Raw genomic sequence first — 19,195 nt, forward strand, 5'->3', positions numbered from 1 at the left:
ACATTTTGGAGGGAATCTGAGAGAAGTCATGGTTAGAGATTAGTAAAGTTGGAAAGCACTGCAAATTACCTAACCCAGCTCATTTACATGTGAGAAAATCTGGGCACAGAGCCGTTAAATCACTTGCAGAGTAACATATAAAAAAAAGAAACACATGAAGGAATAAAGGAAAGGTCTGCATGAAGTGTAGGGATCTAGATCGGTGGCCAGAAATATAACTGTGATCTTATTTTCAGTTCATGGCTATTTTTACCACAAGAGCAACACTGATCAGCCTAAATTGGTCAGGGAAACAGAGGAAGTTTTGTCCTGAAAATGTAGCTCACTGTTCAGCTTGTAAAAAAATAAAATAAAGGTTAACTGTCATTATTCTCACTGTTATTGCTTGATTCCACTTTTCAAGGGCTAACCACTTGTCTTGGCTTCTCCTTCACCCATCATCTGCCATTTTTGAGCATTGATTATCCAATGCTTTGTGGACCCTTTCTACTCTCTTCTGGCTCAATTAATTCCTTTTTTAATTAATTCATTGGCAGAATGTTTTCTCACATTTTCACAAGTGTTGGCTCTTGAAAGAGGTATTACACATGTTCTTTGACTCCAAAGGAAACCAGAAAAATACTGGAACAAGAAATTTGGTAGGAGGAACAGAAACGAAGTTGCATGAAAAAGACAGTGGAGTGGGACTGAGAAGTGACAACTGCCCACGACTGACCTCCCTCTTTCAAGGCCTGTGTCGCCAGGACGCTGCCCAGAAGAAGCCACGACGAGGCGCAGGCGCGACTCCACGAGGGCCACGCCCCTCCTAGAGAAGGACCGACCAGTTTTCCGCCCGCATCGGAGCTTGGGTTTCCGGAAGGACCTGATTCTGGAAGGGACCAAACCGGATGGAGGTCGCGCGCCCTCTTTCGTCTACCTTCCGGTTCACTAATACGCAATTTCGCAGAAGGGCTGGAACGTGTCGTCCCTCTGCGCAGGCGTAGGCACCGCTTGACCCGCGGCGCTATGCCGGGACGGCACATTTCTCGAGTCCGGGCATTGTACAAGCGCGTCTTGCAGCTGCACCGTGTTCTGCCTCCGGACCTCAAAGCCCTGGGCGACCAGTACGTGAAAGACGAATTTAGGAGACATAAGAGCGTTGGTTCTGACGAGGCCCAGCGTTTCTTGCAGGAATGGGAGGCAAGTGACGCCCCCTTTTCTCTGCCCAAGACCTTTGGGGTCCCTCGGTGTCCCGGTTTCGCGTTCCAGTCCCCCATGCGGGGTTAAACAGAGCAGCAACCTGTTCTGTTTGAATTAAACAGCGTAATGCTGTTCGATAACACTTTCAAAGTTTCTCCCACGGGTTTCTCCCCGGAGCATATCCTGTTACTTCAGCGTCCCCAATTCAGTTCAACTTTTCAGCTCCTGCAGATGCCAGGTGCTGGAAGGGTGAGGGTAGGAGGTCACAAAAATGAGCAAGTCGTCGTTAAGTGCTCAAAGACCTCAGGAGCTTTTTGTTCTTTTAAGTGCCTTTGCACATAGTAAGCGCCCGTTAATAAATTAATGCTTCTCTTACTAGTTTTCAAATTTAAAGGCTTATTTCCGTAATTTATGATTTCTTTAATCTCAGCTGTTTTGGTTTGGTTTAAATAATTTTCTCACTTGGCTGATATAGAAATCAGGTAACATGAAAAAGATTATAGATTACAAAAGGCAGGAGATTACAAACTGTGAAGGAGAAAAATGCTGGTGCCAGTTAAGTCAGGTGAAAGTTGTTTCCTCCGAGGTCTCAAGTCAGTGTTACATCGCCCTACACCGTTGCGCTAAATGTTAAACGGACACATGCATTAGCAATAAGTCGTTTGACTTTTTTTTTGTTTTTTTTTGAGTGAAGGACAAAAGATATTCAGAGTATTTCGTGGGGCTCGGGGCCCTGCAGGATTGCCCCAAGTTTTCATTTGCAAATATAAAGAAATGAATGGAATTAGAAATTGGAATGACAGCTCAGATACTTGAAAGCATGAGTTGGAGCTGGTATGAAAGTAGAGGTAAGCGATTCTTCGGCCTAAAAAGTTGAAGGGGAGTTGACTAAAGTCTGCTTTTTTAAAAAAATCAAAAGAATGGTTAGGGGGAGCACAAAATTTGCAATGATTTCCAGAATTCTTATTTGTATAATTATTGAAGCTTTTTGACATTTAGAACAATAGGAAAATTTAGACCTTCCTTGAAAATCATGGTCTATTTGATGTAATTCGCTTGTCTGAAGCCAAGGAAGTTGACGCTTTTCAGGTACAGAGCATTTTATTTTAATAAGGTAATTTGGTTTTGGAGCCTGAAGAACTGGATTCAGATTCAGTCTCTGACATTTATTAATATTAAGTGTCAATCACTTAATTTTTCTGGTCTTATTTTCTCATCTATAAAATAGTAAGTGTTTATGCATCTCAAAATTTACATATGTAAATGTATTTACAAGCACTTTTGTATTGCTAATTGTTACGAAGCTATAAGATACTGTATTAAAGTATTTTACATCTTTTAAGGTAGGTCATTTTGTGGCCTTACAGGAAGGAGAGTAGCTCTCTGTTGGGAGGAAATAAGGTTATTTTGAGAAGTCTTAAAACGTAAACACTTGGAAGCCTTTTAGGGAAAAAGTAGGAAAGAGTAGCAACTCAAAAAAAAATTGATAATAGGTTGTAGGAGAGAAAGAGGGTATAAAAAAGAACTGCATAAATAAAAAATGCGTTAGTTGACCTAGTAGGCTTGGTAACTGGAATTGAGCTTTTTAAAACTCTTGGAATAATTTTAGACATACAGGAGAGTTAGAAAGACAGTACAGAGTTCCCTACATCCTGTTTCCCCCTATGTTAGCATCTTACATTATCAGGGTACAGTGATCAAAAGCAAGAAATTCACATTGCTACAATATACTATTAACTACAGGCTTTATTTACAATTTGCCAGCCCTTTCACTAATGTCCTTTTTCTGTTCCAGGATCCAATGGCGATTCTACAATGCATTTAGTCATTCTTTTTCCTTAATCTCCATTCTGTGAGAGTTCCTCGTCTTCCTATCTTTCATTACCTTGATAATTTTTTGAAAAGTACTGGTCTGTTAACTTTATGGAATGCCTCTCAATTTGAGTTTGTCTGGTGTTTTCTCATGGTTTAATTGATTTTACGCATTACTGAGAATACCACAGGGGCTGAAGTGTTCTTCTCAACACTTAATGTCACAGGTCACGTGATATTAACATGCCTTCTTACTGCTGATGATAACTGTGATCACTTGGTTAAAGTAATAATCCGCCTGGTGTCTCTACTGTAAACTTACTATTTCCCTTTTGAAATTAATACATATTTGGGGGTAGGTACTCTCAGGCTTGCAGATGACTACTAATCTTAGCATTCATTGATGGATTTTGCCATTGCGTTCCAATGGTGGTTCTTTTGTTTCCCTCATTCCGTTTGAATTTATTAGTTGACATGCGTCTGTAGAGAACAGTTTTCCTGTCTTCGCGGACCATTGTTGATCTACTGGAATTAATGAATTGGCAGCTAGGTAAAGATAAATTTAAACATAGTGATCTCTTTGGATAACGTAATTATCACAGTTGCAAGGCAGCTTAACCTAAGCCTGGGAGTTAGACGTGGTAGGTTGGATCCTACCAAGAAAGATACTTGAAAAACTGGTCTTTTTTAGACGTGGTAGGGTGGATCCTACCAAGAAAGATACTTGAAGAACTGGTCTTTTTGAAAGAGTAGGGCTAGAGAAGAGCTAATGATTGGAGGGGAAAAAAACCTGGCTAGAGAAGTTTTATCACCAGAGAGTAATATATTTAAGACTTCCAAGTCTTTTTTTCCCCCACATGTTCTTCAGAACATCTAATTTATGACTGTTATACTAGATACTGCTAGATATGACATGGATTTTTATGCCTTTATTTTTCAGTTAGTGCTCATTACAAACTTGGCACCTGTTGTTTGAATATTACTTAATGGTTACGTTTACATCAAACTAAGAGTAACTGTTGTGGACTTCTAACTTTATATGTTATGTAGAGTCTGGTCTACACAATCCCAGTCCCACACACACATCTAAACTTAATTGTGAACTTGAATGGATTCTGAATTTGTTTTACATCAGTGGGCAACGTTGGGTAAGTTACCACTGAAGAAAAGAAAGGGATCAAGAACACTAGAGGCCCCGTATTTGGAAGAGAGTTCTCTAGTTCCTTTCGTTTGTGATCCTGGAAAACTGGCAATATAGTAGTAGAGAGAATTCATCTGGGAGAAGTTTTTGTTCAAGGACCAGTTGGGGCAACGTGGAAGGAAAGTATTTTAAGTATATAAATGTAAAAGCATGTTTACAGAGTAAATAGGGAATTTATATAATTTCTCTCTATAAGAGAAAAAATAAAGTTCAGGAAGAGTTTTTGGGAATCTGTTAAGGGAGAATGTACGATAACTGGTTTGTAAAATGTGCATTGTAATCTCAACTCTTAGGAGGTAACTATTAGAAGTGAAATTGAGACTCCATAGATCAGGGGTCTTAACTATGTCATTTTGAAAGTTCTGACTGTGCTCATTTTTGAGGAATAGTTGATTTAAGTAAAGCTTTCTATTTTTCTCTCTGTGCCTACCACTTATTTTCTAGGAAATCAGAATAAGCATTGAAGATTAAATAGATAAAACATGTTGGTGAGAGAATATGAGACAAAGAGCATGCAAGAGTGCTCTCAGGAGCTACCTGAAGAGACTTCATGTGTTTAATTTTTCTTTTTCTGTCCCATTTATTTTTCTCAGTTGCCTCTTGCCTAGTTCCTGTTGTTTTTCTTAAGTACCTGTTTTGTTCTGTGTCTGTTGGGGAATGTTTTTTAAGTGTTTTGTTTCTAGAAAAAGGCATAAACATTTTTCAGATAGTTTTGATCAATTGCTATTTCCAGACAATGTGCTAGGCATTTAGGACACAAAAATGAATAATAAATGTATTTTCACTTTCACAGTGTTCAAAGTTTAGTAGAAAAGGATAGACAATTGTAATATAGTATGAGTGTCTATTAAATGCTGTGGGATCAAGGAGAAATGGAGGAAGTTGAAAGCTATACAAGATGGTTAAGTCTTGAGTAGGTCAAATTTACCATGTCAAAAAGAGAACCTTCTAGAAAGAGGGAATAACATATGCAGAGGCATCGAGGTAAGAAACGGTATGACTTTTTTCCAGGAACTGCTGTGTTGTGTTTGGAATTTAGTGTTTTACACGGAAGATGAGGAAGAAATAAAGCTACAGAGGTGGCAGGAGACAGGATATTCTGCTAAGGGTTTTAAGTTTTTATTTTGAATCATTGAAAGCTTCTTAAATGGTGGAAATGACATAAATTGTATTCTAGAAAGATCATGTTGGCAGCAACATAGAGGAATAATTGAAGTAAAAACCAGATTGAAAGTAGGGAGAACTGTTAGTAGATGGATGTAGTAATCCGAGTCTCAAATAGGTATATGTCTAAACCAAGACAGAGGCCTTGAAAATGGAGGATATAGATGTATGAAAAAAATTTTTTTTTTTTCTTTTAAAGTAGAGTGGAACTTGACTTGTTGACTAATACATTATTAGTGAAGGAGAAGAAAACAGAATGGATAACTCCTGAGTTTGGAGCATGATACCAGTAACCAGAATAGTCATATAGGAGGAACAGATTGGGAATGAGTTCAATTTGGTGTGCTTTGTGCTAAACATTCTTATGGAACAGTTAAGTGAAGATGTTCAGAGAGATATATGTTGGTGCGATACTCAGGAGACAGATTGTGGCTGGAGATAGAGATTTGGAAGTTACTACCTGTAGTTGGTGGACCAAAGATGTGGGTGGAAGTGCCCCTTTTGGTTATAGTGTTGGGGAAGTTGGTCAAAGATAAAACATTAACGTTTAGGAGTTGAGAGAATGAAAGTAGTCATATAGTGCTAGAATTTTTCTTTTTTATCTTTTTTCTTTTTTTTTTTCCATCTGTATTTGTTCCTAGTTACTGCTACAAAGGAAGTACTTTTTTACTTTTTAAAATTTTATGTTAAGTTCTGGGATACATGTGCTGAACGTGCAGGTTTGTTACATAGGTATACATGTACAATGGTGGTTTGCTACACCTATCAACCCATCATGTAGGTTTTAAGCCCTGCATGCATTTGGTATTTGTCCTAATGCTCCTACCTCCTCTTTTCCCCCATCCCCTGAAAGGCCCGGGTGTGTGATGTTCCTCTCCCTGTGTCCATGTGTTCTCATTGTTCAGTTCCCACTTATGAGTAAGAACATGTGGTGTTTAGTTTTCTGTTCTTGTATTAGTTTGCTGAGGGTGATGGTTTCCAGCTTCATCCATGTCCTAGCAAAGGACATAAACTCATGCTTTTTTATGGCTGCATAGTATTCCATGGTGTATATGTTCCACATTTTCTCTATCCAGCCTATCATTGATGGGCATTTGGGTTGGTTCCAAGTCTTTGCTATTGTAAATAGTGCTGCAGTAAACATACATGTGCATGTGTCTTTATAGTAGAATGATTTATAATCCTTTGGGTATATACCTGGTAGTGGAATTGCTGGGTCAAACGGTATTTCTGGTTCCAGATCCTTGAGGAATCACCACACTATCTTCCACAATGGTTGAAGTAATTTACGCTCCTACCAGCAGTGTAAAAAGTGTTTATATTTCTCCACATTCTCTCCAGCATCTGTTGTTTCCTGACTTTTTAATGATTGCCATTCTAATTGGCATGAGATGGTATGTCATTGTGGTTTTGATTTGCATTTCTCTAATGACCAGTGATGATGAGCTTTTTTTCATGTTTGTTGGCAGCATAAATGTCTTTTTTTTTTTTGAGAAGTGTGTGTTCATATCCTTTGCCCACTTTTTGATGGTTTTTTTTTTTCTTGTAAATTTAAGTTCCTTTTGTAGATTCTGGATATTAGCCCTTTGTCAAACGGATATATTGCAAAAATTTTCTCCCATTCTGTAGGTTGCCTGTTCACTCTGATGATAGTTTCTTTTGCTGAGCAGCTCTTTAATTTAAGTAGATCCCATTTGTCAATTTTGGTTTTTGTTGCCATTGCTTTTGGTGTTTTAATCGTGAAGTCTTTGCCCATGCCTGTGTCCTGAATGGTATTGCCTAGGTTTTTTTTTAGGGTTTTTTGGTTTTAGATTTTACGTTTAAGTCTTTAATCCATCTTGAGTTGGTCTTAAGGTGTAAGGAAGGAGTCCAGTTTCTGTTTTCTGCATATGGCTAGCCAGTTTTCCCAGCACCGTTTATTAAATAGGAAATTCTTTCCCCATTGCATGTTTTTGTCAGGTTTGTCAAAGATGAGATGATTGTAGATGTGTGGTGTTATTTCTGAGGCCTCTGTTTTGTTCCATTCATCTATATGTCTGTTTTGGTACCAGTACCAAGCTCTTTTGGTTACTGTAGCCTTGTAGTATAGTTTGAAGTCAGGTAGCGTGATGCCTTCAGCCTTGTTATTTTTGCTTAGGATTGTTTTGGCTATGCGGGCTCTTTTTTGGTTCCATATGAAATTCAAAGTAATTTTTTTTCTAGTTATGTGAAGAAAGTCAATGGTAGCTTGATAGGAATAGCACTGAACGTATAAATTACTTTCAGCAGTATGGCCGTTTTCACAATATTAATTCTTCCCATCCATGAGCATGGAAGGTTTTTCCATTTGTTTCCTCTCTTACTTCTTTGAGCAGTGGTTTGTAGTTCTCCTTGAAGAGGTCCTTTGTGTCTCTTGTAAGTTGTATTCCTAGGTATTTTATTTTCTTTGTAGCAATTGTGAATGGGAGTTCACTCCTGATTTGGCTCCCTGCTTATCTATTATTGGTGTATAGGAATGCTTGCAATTTTTGCACATTGATTTCATATCCTGAGACTTTGCTGAAGTTGTTTATCAGCTTAAGGAGTTTTTGGGCTGAGATGGGATTTTCTAAATATACAATCATGTCATCTGCAAACAGACAATTTGACTTCCTTTCTTCCTGTTTGGATATCCTTTATTTCTTTCTCTTGTCTGATTGCTCTGGCCAGAACTTCCAATAATACGTTGAATAGGAGTGGTGAGAAAGGTCATCATTGTCTAGTACTGGTTTTCAAAGGGAATGCTTTATCATTTTTATTGTGTCTATTTGATTCTTCTCTCTTTTCTTCTTTGTTAGTCTGGTCAGCAGTCTATTTAGTTAGTCTTTTCAAAAAATCAGCTCCGAGTCATTGATTTTTTTTTGAAGGGTTTTTCAGGTCTCTATCTCCTTCAGTTCTGCTCTGATCTTAGTTATTTCTTGTCTTCTGCTAGCTTTTGAATTTGTTTGCTCTTGCTTCTCTAGTTCTTTTCATTGTGACAGTAGGGTGTTGATTTTAGGTCTTTCGCACTTTCCAATGTGGGCATTTTAGTGCTATAAATTTCCCTCTAAACACTGCTTTAGCTGTGTCCCAGAGATTCTGGTACGTTGTCTCCTTGTTCTCGTTGGTTTCAAAGAAACCACTTTCAGGAACCTCAGTCAATCATAGTCTTGGTCTTTTCACATAGTCCCGTATTTCTTGCAGTCTTTGTTCATTCCTTTTCATTCTTTTTTCTCTAATATCGTCTCCACGCCTTATTTCAGTAAGTTGATCTTCCGTCTCTGATATCCTTTCTTCCTCTTTATCGATTTGGCTCTTGATACTTGTGTATGCTTCATGAAGTTTTCATGCTGTGTTTTTCATCTCCGTCAGGTCATTTATGTTCTTCTCTAAACTGGTTGTTTTAGTTAGCAGTTCCTGTAACCTTTTGTCAGAGTTCTTAGCTTCCTTACATTGGGTTAGAACATGCTCCTTTAGCCTAGAGGAGTTTGTTATTACCCACCTTCTGAAGCCTACTTCTGTCAGTTCATCAAAGTCATTCTCCATTCAGTTTTGTGTCCTTGCTGGAGAGGAGTTGCGATCATTTGGAGGAGAAGAGGCATTCTGATTTTTGAAATTGTCAGCATTTTTGTGCTGGTGTTTCCTCATCTTCATGGATTTACTTTGGATGGGGTTTTGTGTGAGGGTCTTTTTTGTTGATGTTCATGTTGCTGCCTTCTGTTTGTTTGTTTTTCTTCTAACAGGCCCCTCTTCTGCAGGTCTGCTGCAGTTTGCTGGAGGTCTACTTCAGACCCTGTTTGCCTGGGTATCACCAGCAGAGGTTGCAGAACAGCAAAGATTGCTGCCTGCTCCTTCCTCCTGAAGCTTCATCCCAGAGGCGCACTGGCCTGATGCCAGCCAGAGCTCTCTTGTATGAGGTGTCTGTCAACCCTTGTTGGGAGGTCTCTTCCAGTCAGGAGGCATGGGGGTCAGGGACCCAGTTGAGGAGGCAGTTTGTCCCTTAGTGGAGCTCAAGCACCGTCCTGGGAAAGCCCTCCTTGTCAGCATCCACTGCTCTCTTCAGAGCTGGCAGGCAGGAATTTTTAAGTCTGCTGAAGCTATGCCCACAGGTGCTGCTTCCCCCAGGTGCTCTATCCCAGGGAGGTGGGAGTTTTATCTATAAGCCCCTGACTGGGGCTGCTGCCTTTCTTTCAGAGATGCCCTGCCCAGTAAGGAAGAATCTAGAGAGGCAGTCTGGCCACAGCCGCTTTGTTGCATTATGTTGAGTTCCTCCCAGTCCTTAGTACCGTCAGGGGAAAAGAGCCTACTCAAGCCTCAGTAATGGCGGATGCCCCTCCCCCCACCAAGCTCTGTTGGCCCAGGTCAACTTCAGACTTGTGCTGGCAGCCAGAATTTCAAGCCAGTGGCTCTTAGCTTGCTGGCCTTCATGAGAGTGGGACCTACTGAGCCAGACCACTTGGTTCCCTGGATTTAGCCCCCTTTCCAGGCGAGTGAACGGTTCTGTCTCACCCAGGTTCCAGGCACCACTGGAGTATGGAAATAAAAAAACAAACCTGCAGCTAGCTCGGTGTCTGCCTGAATAGCCACCCAGCTTTGAGCTTGAAACCCAGGGCCTTGGTGGTGTAGGCACACCAGGGAATCTCCTAGTCTTCAGATTACAAAAACCATGGGAAAAGCATAGTATCTGGGCCAGATAGCACAGTCCCTCATGGCTTCCCTTGGCTGGGAAAGAGAGCCCCCTCACCTCTCCCCGCTCCTTGCACTTCCCGGGTGAGGCAACACCCCACCCTGCTTCTGCTTGCCCTACATGGGCTGCACCCACTGCCTAACCAGTCCCAGTGAGATGAACAGGGTACCTTAGTTGGAAATGTGGAAATCACCCGCCTTCTGTGTTGGTCTCACTTGGAGCTGCCTTCGGGAGCTGTACCTATTTGGCCATCTTGCCACATCCAAGAGAATCCATTTTCTTTTTCTTCCCTTCAAGTAAAGGCAATGATCCCGGTATCATGGACTGACTGTAACTGCTCTTACTTGATTATGTTCAATTCTTTATATTTGTGTGATAATTTAGATACCATAACATTTTCTTTCTCATTTTATTTTGTCGCATTTGTTCGACAGGAGGAAATGCTTCAGACTTCAGGTAGCCATCCCTTTGTAAACTCTCATGGGTTGTCTTTCTCTTATATATGATTTTGAAGTGGATCATCATTTGTATGTATGTATCACACATACAAATGTATTAAGTGGCATGTCACCTATATTTAGAGTTTTCTTAATATAATTAGGATCGGATGGATATTTGGCTAGTTTTTATAAATGTATGCTTCTCTTACCTAATTTGTGGACTTAATTTTGTTACTTTTGAACATCTCGATTTATAATTTTAGCTTGCAGGAGAAAAGGAATGAATTGCCTCTCTGTTTAGTGAATGGATTGTATGTGTCAGGGATATGTCTCTCAAGTATGAGTGGGTCAATTGGGTCTCAGTCAGATTGTTAATTCTGCCTTTTACTCGTTGGTGTTTTTGTGATGGTTTATTCAATGGTGATTTGTCACACATACATGTTTTCTACATCAAGTTTTTTTTTCTTTTTTTTTGAGACTGAGTCTCCCTCTGTCGCCGAGACTGGAGTGCGGTGTCACTGTGTGGGCTCACTGAAACCTCCTTCTGGGTTCAAGCAGTTCTCCTGCCTCAGCCTCCCGAGTAGCTGGGATTACAGGCATCCACCACCACACCCAACTAGTTTTTATATTTTTAGTAAAGACGAGGTTTCACATGCTGTAACACCCCCTTTGGGGCTCCACAGTTGCTGGCATCGCCAAGTTTTCAGGCACCACTGCCTTCCCCTCATCCTGATGCTGGCACCCAAGGTGGAAACCACTGTGGTATGCCTGGTCCAGCCACAGCCTCGCACGAAGCCAGTGCCTGGAGCTGCCCACCCCACCACAGACCCACCACAGCAGCTGGCACACCTGGCTGTGCACCATGGCTGGATCCCACACTCGCTTGCTCACATATCCCTTGCTGCTCTGTGCCTGGCTCACCCTCAGTAGACATGGGAGCCAGGCTGGCAGCGTGAGCCGAGCGCAGCCTGCCAGCCTGGGTGGGCAGAGCAAGCCTAGTGGCCAGCTCAGAACTAAGTGAGGCCTGGGCAGGGCTGCTACCCGCCAGAGAAGATTTCCGGCTGGCAACAGGACAGTGAAAAAACCTGCATCAATATCAAACAAGTCATTTTGCTTCCATAGGCCTTAGTTTCTTCATCTTTAACGTGAAAGGATTTCCAAGTAAAGATGGCAGACTGGGAATATCACAAGAGCTTATTTTTTATTTCCTCTCCCTTCCAAAGCCAGACTAAACTAGTAGTAAAGCAATTTTTAAAAGGAATAATCCATAATGACTAGAGAACAAGAATGGAGCCATTAGCAGCCAAGCAATTTCAACAGATTTTCTGAAGATGGAAAGCAGAACAGTGTAAATAATGAAGCAAAGCAGACAGAGGAGGCCACAGTTCAGAATACAGAGAATACACCTAAAGAGATAGCCAAGCTGCCAAAACCAAGTGAACTCAAACACCAGGTTAGGTAGGAAATCAGGAGCGGGAAGCAAATACAGGCAAGATTAACCCTAAAAGTAATTTCCCAATCAACAAGCCTATCTATCTGTATAGTTCTTGGTTAGTTTCTTATTGCTTTATTCATAAATGTGGACAGATAACCAAAATTCTCAAGACATTTGAAACATGAAAGAGACCAAAATAAAACAAAAAATGTCCTCAGAGGAGATACACAGAAAAGAGTACATTGCTTTTTATTTTAAGCCCTTCTACACTGTTAGCCTGAAGTGCTAATTGCCTGATATTTCTATTTGAAAGATTGTTTTCAGTAATGAGATGAGAATGGAAATTGCTGGGCTGTAACTGTTAAACTTTCTTAATAATCAGGCACATAACTCTTTTTTGAAAGGTTTCTTTGGGCCTTAGTTGTCTCAAGAGGGAAAATAATATTTTGCCCCTGAATTAGGGATGGACCAAAAGTTCCTTTTTACCTCTTAAGATGTGATTATATTATGAGGTGAGTTAAACTATTGAATCAGATGGCTTGGTTGAAGTATAAAGACAAATGGAATGTTTAGGATTAATATGTGATTGGCCACATTAATATGAAAAGAACTTATTTAGCTCAATAGGAAAAAATTTAAAGCTTTACTAAAAGAAATGGGCAAAAGAGATTCTAATAGGTCATTCTGTGATTTATGTACAAAGATGTTAATTGCTGTGTTGCATATCTATAGTAAAGTGAGAATTTTAAATTACTGTAAATATCCAATGATAGAATAATGAAATTATAGCCACATGATGGATGGGTTAGTATGCAGTTATTAGAAATGGTGTTTCAGAAGAACTAATAACATGGAAAAACTGTAACATAATTACATATAAACTTTATCTTTGGATGATAAGATTAAGAATGATTGTAATTTTCTTCTGTGTACCTCAAATTTTCTTGATTCTCTGCAAATATCAGGTGTTTGGTAATTATAAGAAAGTTATTAAGGATAATTTTTAAAATGCACTGGATATACTTAATATTTTTACCAGTCGTATTTCACAGAGGACTTGAGGCAGACATGCTCAGTGAGTCAGCTACTAGCACCTTATATATACATTTCCTAATTTTGCTTTTAAAATTTTGTAGGTTCAACTCAGACTTCTTCATGTTTAATAAATGCTAATGTCATCTATATGTTTTGTATGATTTCTTGTTTTCTAAATTAAATAAATGAAAATCTAAATGTGTAGATTCAAAATTTATCTAAATATTTCTTTTTTACTTAACCATTAGAAAAAATATTTGGAATCTTTAGGACTGTAAACCGAGATCAGAAAATCATCATGATTATCTATTTGGTACCTGTCATCAGTGTAATCTATCTGGTCTAGTATTATGTCTTGTTAAGCAACATGAAGAATCTTACATTTAATTTCTTAGAGATCATACTTAAATATTCAATGATTTTCCACTAACTTAATTTGATAAAAATTAAGTTACCATGTAGTAACTGTATTCTATTTTAATTTTTTACCTTTTTCCCCTATGTTTTGTGGAAGGTGAATGAAGGCTGTCAGTGAGGTAGGATTGAGAGGGGATATAGGTTAACTGTTAGTTTGTCTTCTGACACATCAGTCAGGGAGGGTGGAAGACAAACAGGCTCCCCTTAGCTTAGAAACCAGTAGGCTTCAGAAAGAGATTCTAGATAGGTATGTGCCACCTTGATTGTGATCATACAGGGTCTGGTAATTGATCTTGTAGTCCGGAGTTGGACTTTACCAACATAACCAGAAATGATCAGATTCTTGGCAACAGACTCACATTACTTAAATTTATATAACATTGAAGTATAAAGAAGAAGACTAATTTATTTTTTCTGCTGCTAGGGGAGTGGGGGCTAGTGAAGAGGGCTCTCATTTCCAGGAGTTAGAATATTTATATTTACTTCCAGGGGTACGGGGGATACCTTTTCAGATATGTCTCAGAATCATGTATTTTTTTTTAGATTTTAGAAAGTGAAGAAATAGTGTTTAGTGAATTTTAAGAAACATCGAGTGGGATCTAGGGTGGTACTGTAATCAAATACATTAGTATATCTGCAGAAAAAATTTGAATATTCACAGTAAGTGGAGTAAATAAAGACTTTATTACATTTATGTCAGGATTTGCTGCCAGATAAATTCTGAAAGAGCTTTTGTTTTTAAGAACTTCTTTGACTTCAGGGAATTGTGGACCTCTATTAAGCTTTCTGGAAAACTGAAATAGTGTTTAGAAGGTTGCCTGGTAAACATGGAATTAAAATGACAGGGAGTGGGTAGGCATGAGAGCTTTTTTCATCAGGCCTCACTGTGTCTGCAGTAGAAAACATCCCTTTAGTGATTATTTTTGTGGGTTCCACAGCTTCATTGCCCTTTTTTCCTGAACAGTACTGAATGCATGTTATAAGTTTGCCCTCAGTCCTTTATTTTTACGTTAACCACCTTCTTTCTGTTGAGGTATCATTGTTACTCTTACACATGTTAATGGATTAAACTACTTCTTTCTTATTTTTCCTAGGCCCGAAAAATTTCAGATTCTTCTCTTTGTGTGTAAATTTAATTAGCTTAACCCCAGAGGAGGGAGAATGATATTTGCCTCACTTACAAGTTGTTGCTCTTCTTTACTCCTAAGTCAGTGCAACTCAAAGCATTTCTAAAGTAAATTGCACTTTGCTTTCAGAGCTCTAAAACACTAAAATGTTTATGTTTTATTCAAAAAATTTAAAAATTATAGTATGGTTTATTTTCCTTTAAAAGACATTTCATTGTAATAAACACACAGAAACCTAAGACCAAAACCAGAGTATTATTGTACATATCAGAGGTTAAGTAGGAACGTTTTCTGGACTTTGGTGCAATGACTCTTTACTGATGAAAAGGTCTATAGTTTGTTTAAAAACTATCCCACTTAAAAACAAATCCATACACTTTTCATGTAGCTGGCTCCATGCCCCCTTTCCAAAGCTCAAAATGGCAGCAGATGATATAGCAAACACATACCTGCAGAAACAGCTACAGCAGCTACCTGGGTGAGATGGCTGCCAGCTGCATGCAGCCTCTGCGGGTCTGACTTCACAGCATATGCCTTGAATGTGCCCCCTCCAAAAAGTATCGTGTTTATTGCCTCACACTTCCAATCATGGGCCTCAAGAGTTTGTCTATGTGATTTATTTTATAAACTATAGATATATATAACTGATAACTCTGGATTACTGGTGAATAACCAGAATGAACACTTGAAAACAAAAATGCTGTGAATATCATTAAATGCTTTTATAAGGCTAAGAGAAAGATGCATAGAGTGAAAAGAACTTCTTTTGTTTTTGAGACGGAGTCTTGCTCTGTTGCCCAGGCTGGAGTGCAGTGGTATGATCTCGGCTCACTGCAACCTCCACCTCCCAGGTTCATGCGATTCTCCTGCCTCAGCCCTGCAAGTAGCTGGTATTACAAGTACCTGCCACCATGCCTGGCTAATTTTTGTATTTTTAGTAGAGACAGGGTTTCACCATGTTGGCCAGGCTGGTCTTGAATTCCTGACCTCAAATGACCCGCCTGCCTTGGCCTCTCAAAGTGCTGGGATTACAGGTGTGAGCCACCTCACCCAGCTGAGAAGATGTTCTTACTTTAAAATGTTTGGAAATTTTTCCCAGTTTGATATAGTTTCTGGGTTCTTATAACACCCCGACTGTTTAATGTACATACTTAAGATTTTCAGAACACTTTTAGAAACGGCCATGTGATCATATTCTGATTTTGTAATTAAATCTAGTAAGGGCAGAGACACATTCTTAGAGAGGTGTATTACGATGTTTTCCCTGCTCTGGAATTTACATGGAAAGAGATGCTCAGTTTTATTTTTTCTTCATATCCCCTTGCTTAAACCTTTCTTTCTCCTATCTGTCACCCTGTTCATCCTACTCCTCTTCCCCCCCGCCCCCCGCCCGCAGGAACTTTAGCTTTCTCCTTTGCACTGTCAGATTTTCCTGAAGTGGCTACATCTTTGTCATATTTCTCATTCAGCTTTACCCCCTTATTATTGTAAGGCTGCTTTTTGTTATCAGTAAGGTTACTCTACATCATACCTAATTTTGGTCTTCAGTTAAGATGCCAGTGTTTGTGGATTTGGGATACAACTCTAAACAGAACAAGAAACTAGCTGGCAGTGATAGTTTGTGGACATTAGGATCCTTCTTCCTGCCTCTCTTAGCTGCTCCAAAATGCTTCATTTCCAGATCATCAAATTTAGATTTCCTTTCTTAGACGTTGTCTCCGACCTGTGAGAGCACTTCTTAAAAACCTGCAATAACTAGGCCAGGTGCGGTGGCTCACACCTGTAATCCGAGCACTTTGGGAGGCGGAGGCAGGTGAATCACGAGGTCAGGAGATCGAGACCATCCTGGGTAACACGTGAAACCCCGTCTCTACTAAAAATAGAAAAATTACCCGGGCGTGGTGGCCGGTGCCTGTAGTCCCAGCTACTGGGGAGGCTGAGATAGGAGAATGGCATGAACCTGGGAGGCGGAGCTTGCAGTGAGCCGAGATCGCCACTGCACTCCAGCCTGGGCGACAGAGCGAGACTCCCTCTCAAAAAAAAAAAAAAAAATACCTGCAACACTAATGGGGATCTCTGGATTTTTCTTTTTGTACTTATGGCCTGTACAAAGAAGGGAAAGTAACTTTTAGCCCATTGGTTTCCTGGGGTCACCTTTAGTCATATTGACTGCATTATTTGCTAGTCCCTGTGTGTGTGTGTGTGTGTGTGTGTGTGTGTATATATATATGTGTGTATATATATGTGTGTGTGTGTGTGTGTGTATATTTTTTTTGAGATGGAGTCTCTGTGGCTCAGACTGGAGTGCAGTGGCTCAATCTCGGCTCACAGCAAGCTCCGCCTCCTGGGTTCATAACATTCTCCTGCTTCAGCCTCCCGAGTAGCTGGGACTACAGGCACCTGCCACCCCGCCCGGCTAATTTTTTGTATTTTTAGTAGAGATGGGGTTTCACCATGTTACCCAGGATGATCTCGATCTCCTGACCTCATGATCCGCCCACCTCGGCCTCCCAAAGTGCTGGGATTACAGGCGTAAGCCACCTTGCCTGGCCTAGTCCCTGTGTATATTTTTAAGGAAGAATTTGGTAGATTCACGATTGTTAGGATAGATATAAATGTATTTATCAGAGGCTATCTTAAATATGCATTTCTATGCCATTTTCAGTTAATGTATTTGGTTTCACCTGCCATATTTGTCCAACTCTTGAGACAAAGACTGATAGGAGTTTCTGAAGCTTGATGCTCTTATGACTAACTGTAATTAATACCCTTGAGTGTATTTCTGAAGAGTTGTTTATAAACGGTTTTTTTTTTTTAATATAACTTTTAGGTATATTGGCAAACTTACTAATTAAAAGAGTTCTTTTGTGAATCCTTTTGAAAAGTGAATTATCAACCTGTAATTTGTTTCTTTGTGTAAACCTGTATTTGCATAAATCAAATTTGTTTTAAATAGGGTATGTCTAGAAATCTTGATGCATGTATCTGAAAAGAAAATTTATGTTTCATGTGAAGAATTCAGATTTGGTACATTCAAAAAGTAAGACCTGCCATATTATTTTATTTTAGTTCCACTCTTTTTAACAAAATGCTATCAAAATATTTACAGCCTAAATTAAGGTGGTGGCAAGAGTTTGTGTGAGATTGAACTACAGTACATTTTTAAACTGTATTTTCTTAAATAGTAACAGGTAGTGTGAAGTTTTGCAAAGTTTAAAAAGTTATTCAGTATTTTTTTTCGCTTTTAAAAGCATAACTGGAATCTGAAATTATTTTGCTTTAGCTTAGTCTGTAGTTATAGAAGTAGATATATATTGTGCATTTAAATATAATGTTTGTTCACTTCTTACTGTAGTTTAATACCCAGCAATTTATTGCTCTGCTTAATACTTGGAAGATAGTAATGATAATTCATCTTCTTAGTTTGAATGCTTGAATTAGCCATAGACAGTGATCTGGTCTTTAATATAAAATGGTAGATTTATACTGAAAATATAAAATAGAATGTGATTCCTATTGTGTAATATTTAACTGCACCATTTTCTTTAAATACAGGGTTTTTTGTTGGTGGTGGTGGTGGTTTTTTTTTCAGGGCTGTCTGGGAGCCTCACTACTATTTATTACATTCTTTCTTTGGGAAAGTATATACAAACTGAAGCTGAGAACATTGGGAACTTGTCTACATCTGTCACATCCTCTGCATAGCCTACTAGATTTAGATTGTCAGTCAAAGGAGAACCCTTTCATGATCTAACATGGTTCTGTTAGAGCCCGTGGAAATTGAATCCTTTCCCTGATAACTGAGAAGGGAGTCTGTGTAAGGTTAGGGAACTCTTGGAAATTTTCTAGGAACTAGGAGAAACACTTGTAATATAAATCAGGCCAGCTATATTTGTCCATGACTTTAACAAGTTGAGAGTCAAGGATAATGCACAGGACATTATTAAGTTCAAAACTAGAAAGGAAACAACAGGTCAGGAGCAGAGATTTCAGGATGAAGTTCAAGTCAAGGACATGGAGAAATTATTCAAAATGTAGGCCTTGAACTGTGTGAGGGTTTTCACGCTATGTCGGAGAGGACTAGACAGAAGCAGCCCAACTGAGTTCAGTTGTTTACTCAGTTATTCAATGTCTACTCTTTTTTAGGGGTTATAGATATTAATACAGTCAGGATTTTTAAGGACTTTATGAGCCTGCCACATATCAATATTTGAGAGAGTGAGACCCATTGTGTCTTAAAGAATAATTGTTGTGAATGCTGGTCTTTTGGCAGTGTGACAATGATTTGGAGTGTAAGTACAAGAGGGAAAGAGTATCTTTTTCTTAGCTATTGAATTTATGATTATCTATTCAATATATCTACCATGTCACTTGCCATTCCTTCATATACCCTCATTCTATTTGCTTTTTTTTTTTTTTTTTTTTTTAATAGATGGAGTTTTGTTTTGTTGCCCAGGCTGGAGTACAGTGGTGCCATCTTGGCTCACCACAACCTCTGTCTCCTGTGTCCGAGCAATTCTCCTGCCTCAGCTTCCCGTGTAGCTGGGATTACAGGCAAGTGGCACCACACCCAGCTAATTTTGTGTTTTTAGTAGGTTTCACCGTGTTGGCCAGGCTAGTCTCGAACTCCTGACCTCAAGTGATCCACCTGCCTTGGCCTCCCAAAGTGCAGGATTACAGGTGTGAGCCACTGTGCCAAGC

The 19,195-nt window shown here is 39.3% G+C and overlaps 2 protein-coding genes across 2 annotated transcripts in view; one reads left to right on the forward strand and one right to left on the reverse strand.

Annotated features, from left to right (window-relative positions):
• SEM1 (SEM1 26S proteasome subunit) overlaps window positions 1-19,195 on the reverse strand; it is a 1,048,205-nt gene that overhangs the window by 462,522 nt on the left and 566,488 nt on the right. The window lies entirely within an intron of this gene.
• The window catches only part of SDHAF3 (succinate dehydrogenase complex assembly factor 3), a 75,967-nt gene continuing 57,406 nt past the window's right edge, over window positions 635-19,195 (forward strand). Inside the window, exon 1 of the mRNA XM_050783004.1 lies at window positions 635-1,179. Coding sequence (XP_050638961.1) covers window positions 1,006-1,179 — 174 coding nt within the window. The 5' untranslated portion in view covers window positions 635-1,005. The remainder of the gene's footprint in view (window positions 1,180-19,195) is intronic.

The sequence above is a fragment of the Macaca thibetana genome, chromosome 3 (assembly GCF_024542745.1).
Source record: "Macaca thibetana thibetana isolate TM-01 chromosome 3, ASM2454274v1, whole genome shotgun sequence".
Taxonomy (NCBI): domain Eukaryota; kingdom Metazoa; phylum Chordata; class Mammalia; order Primates; family Cercopithecidae; genus Macaca; species Macaca thibetana.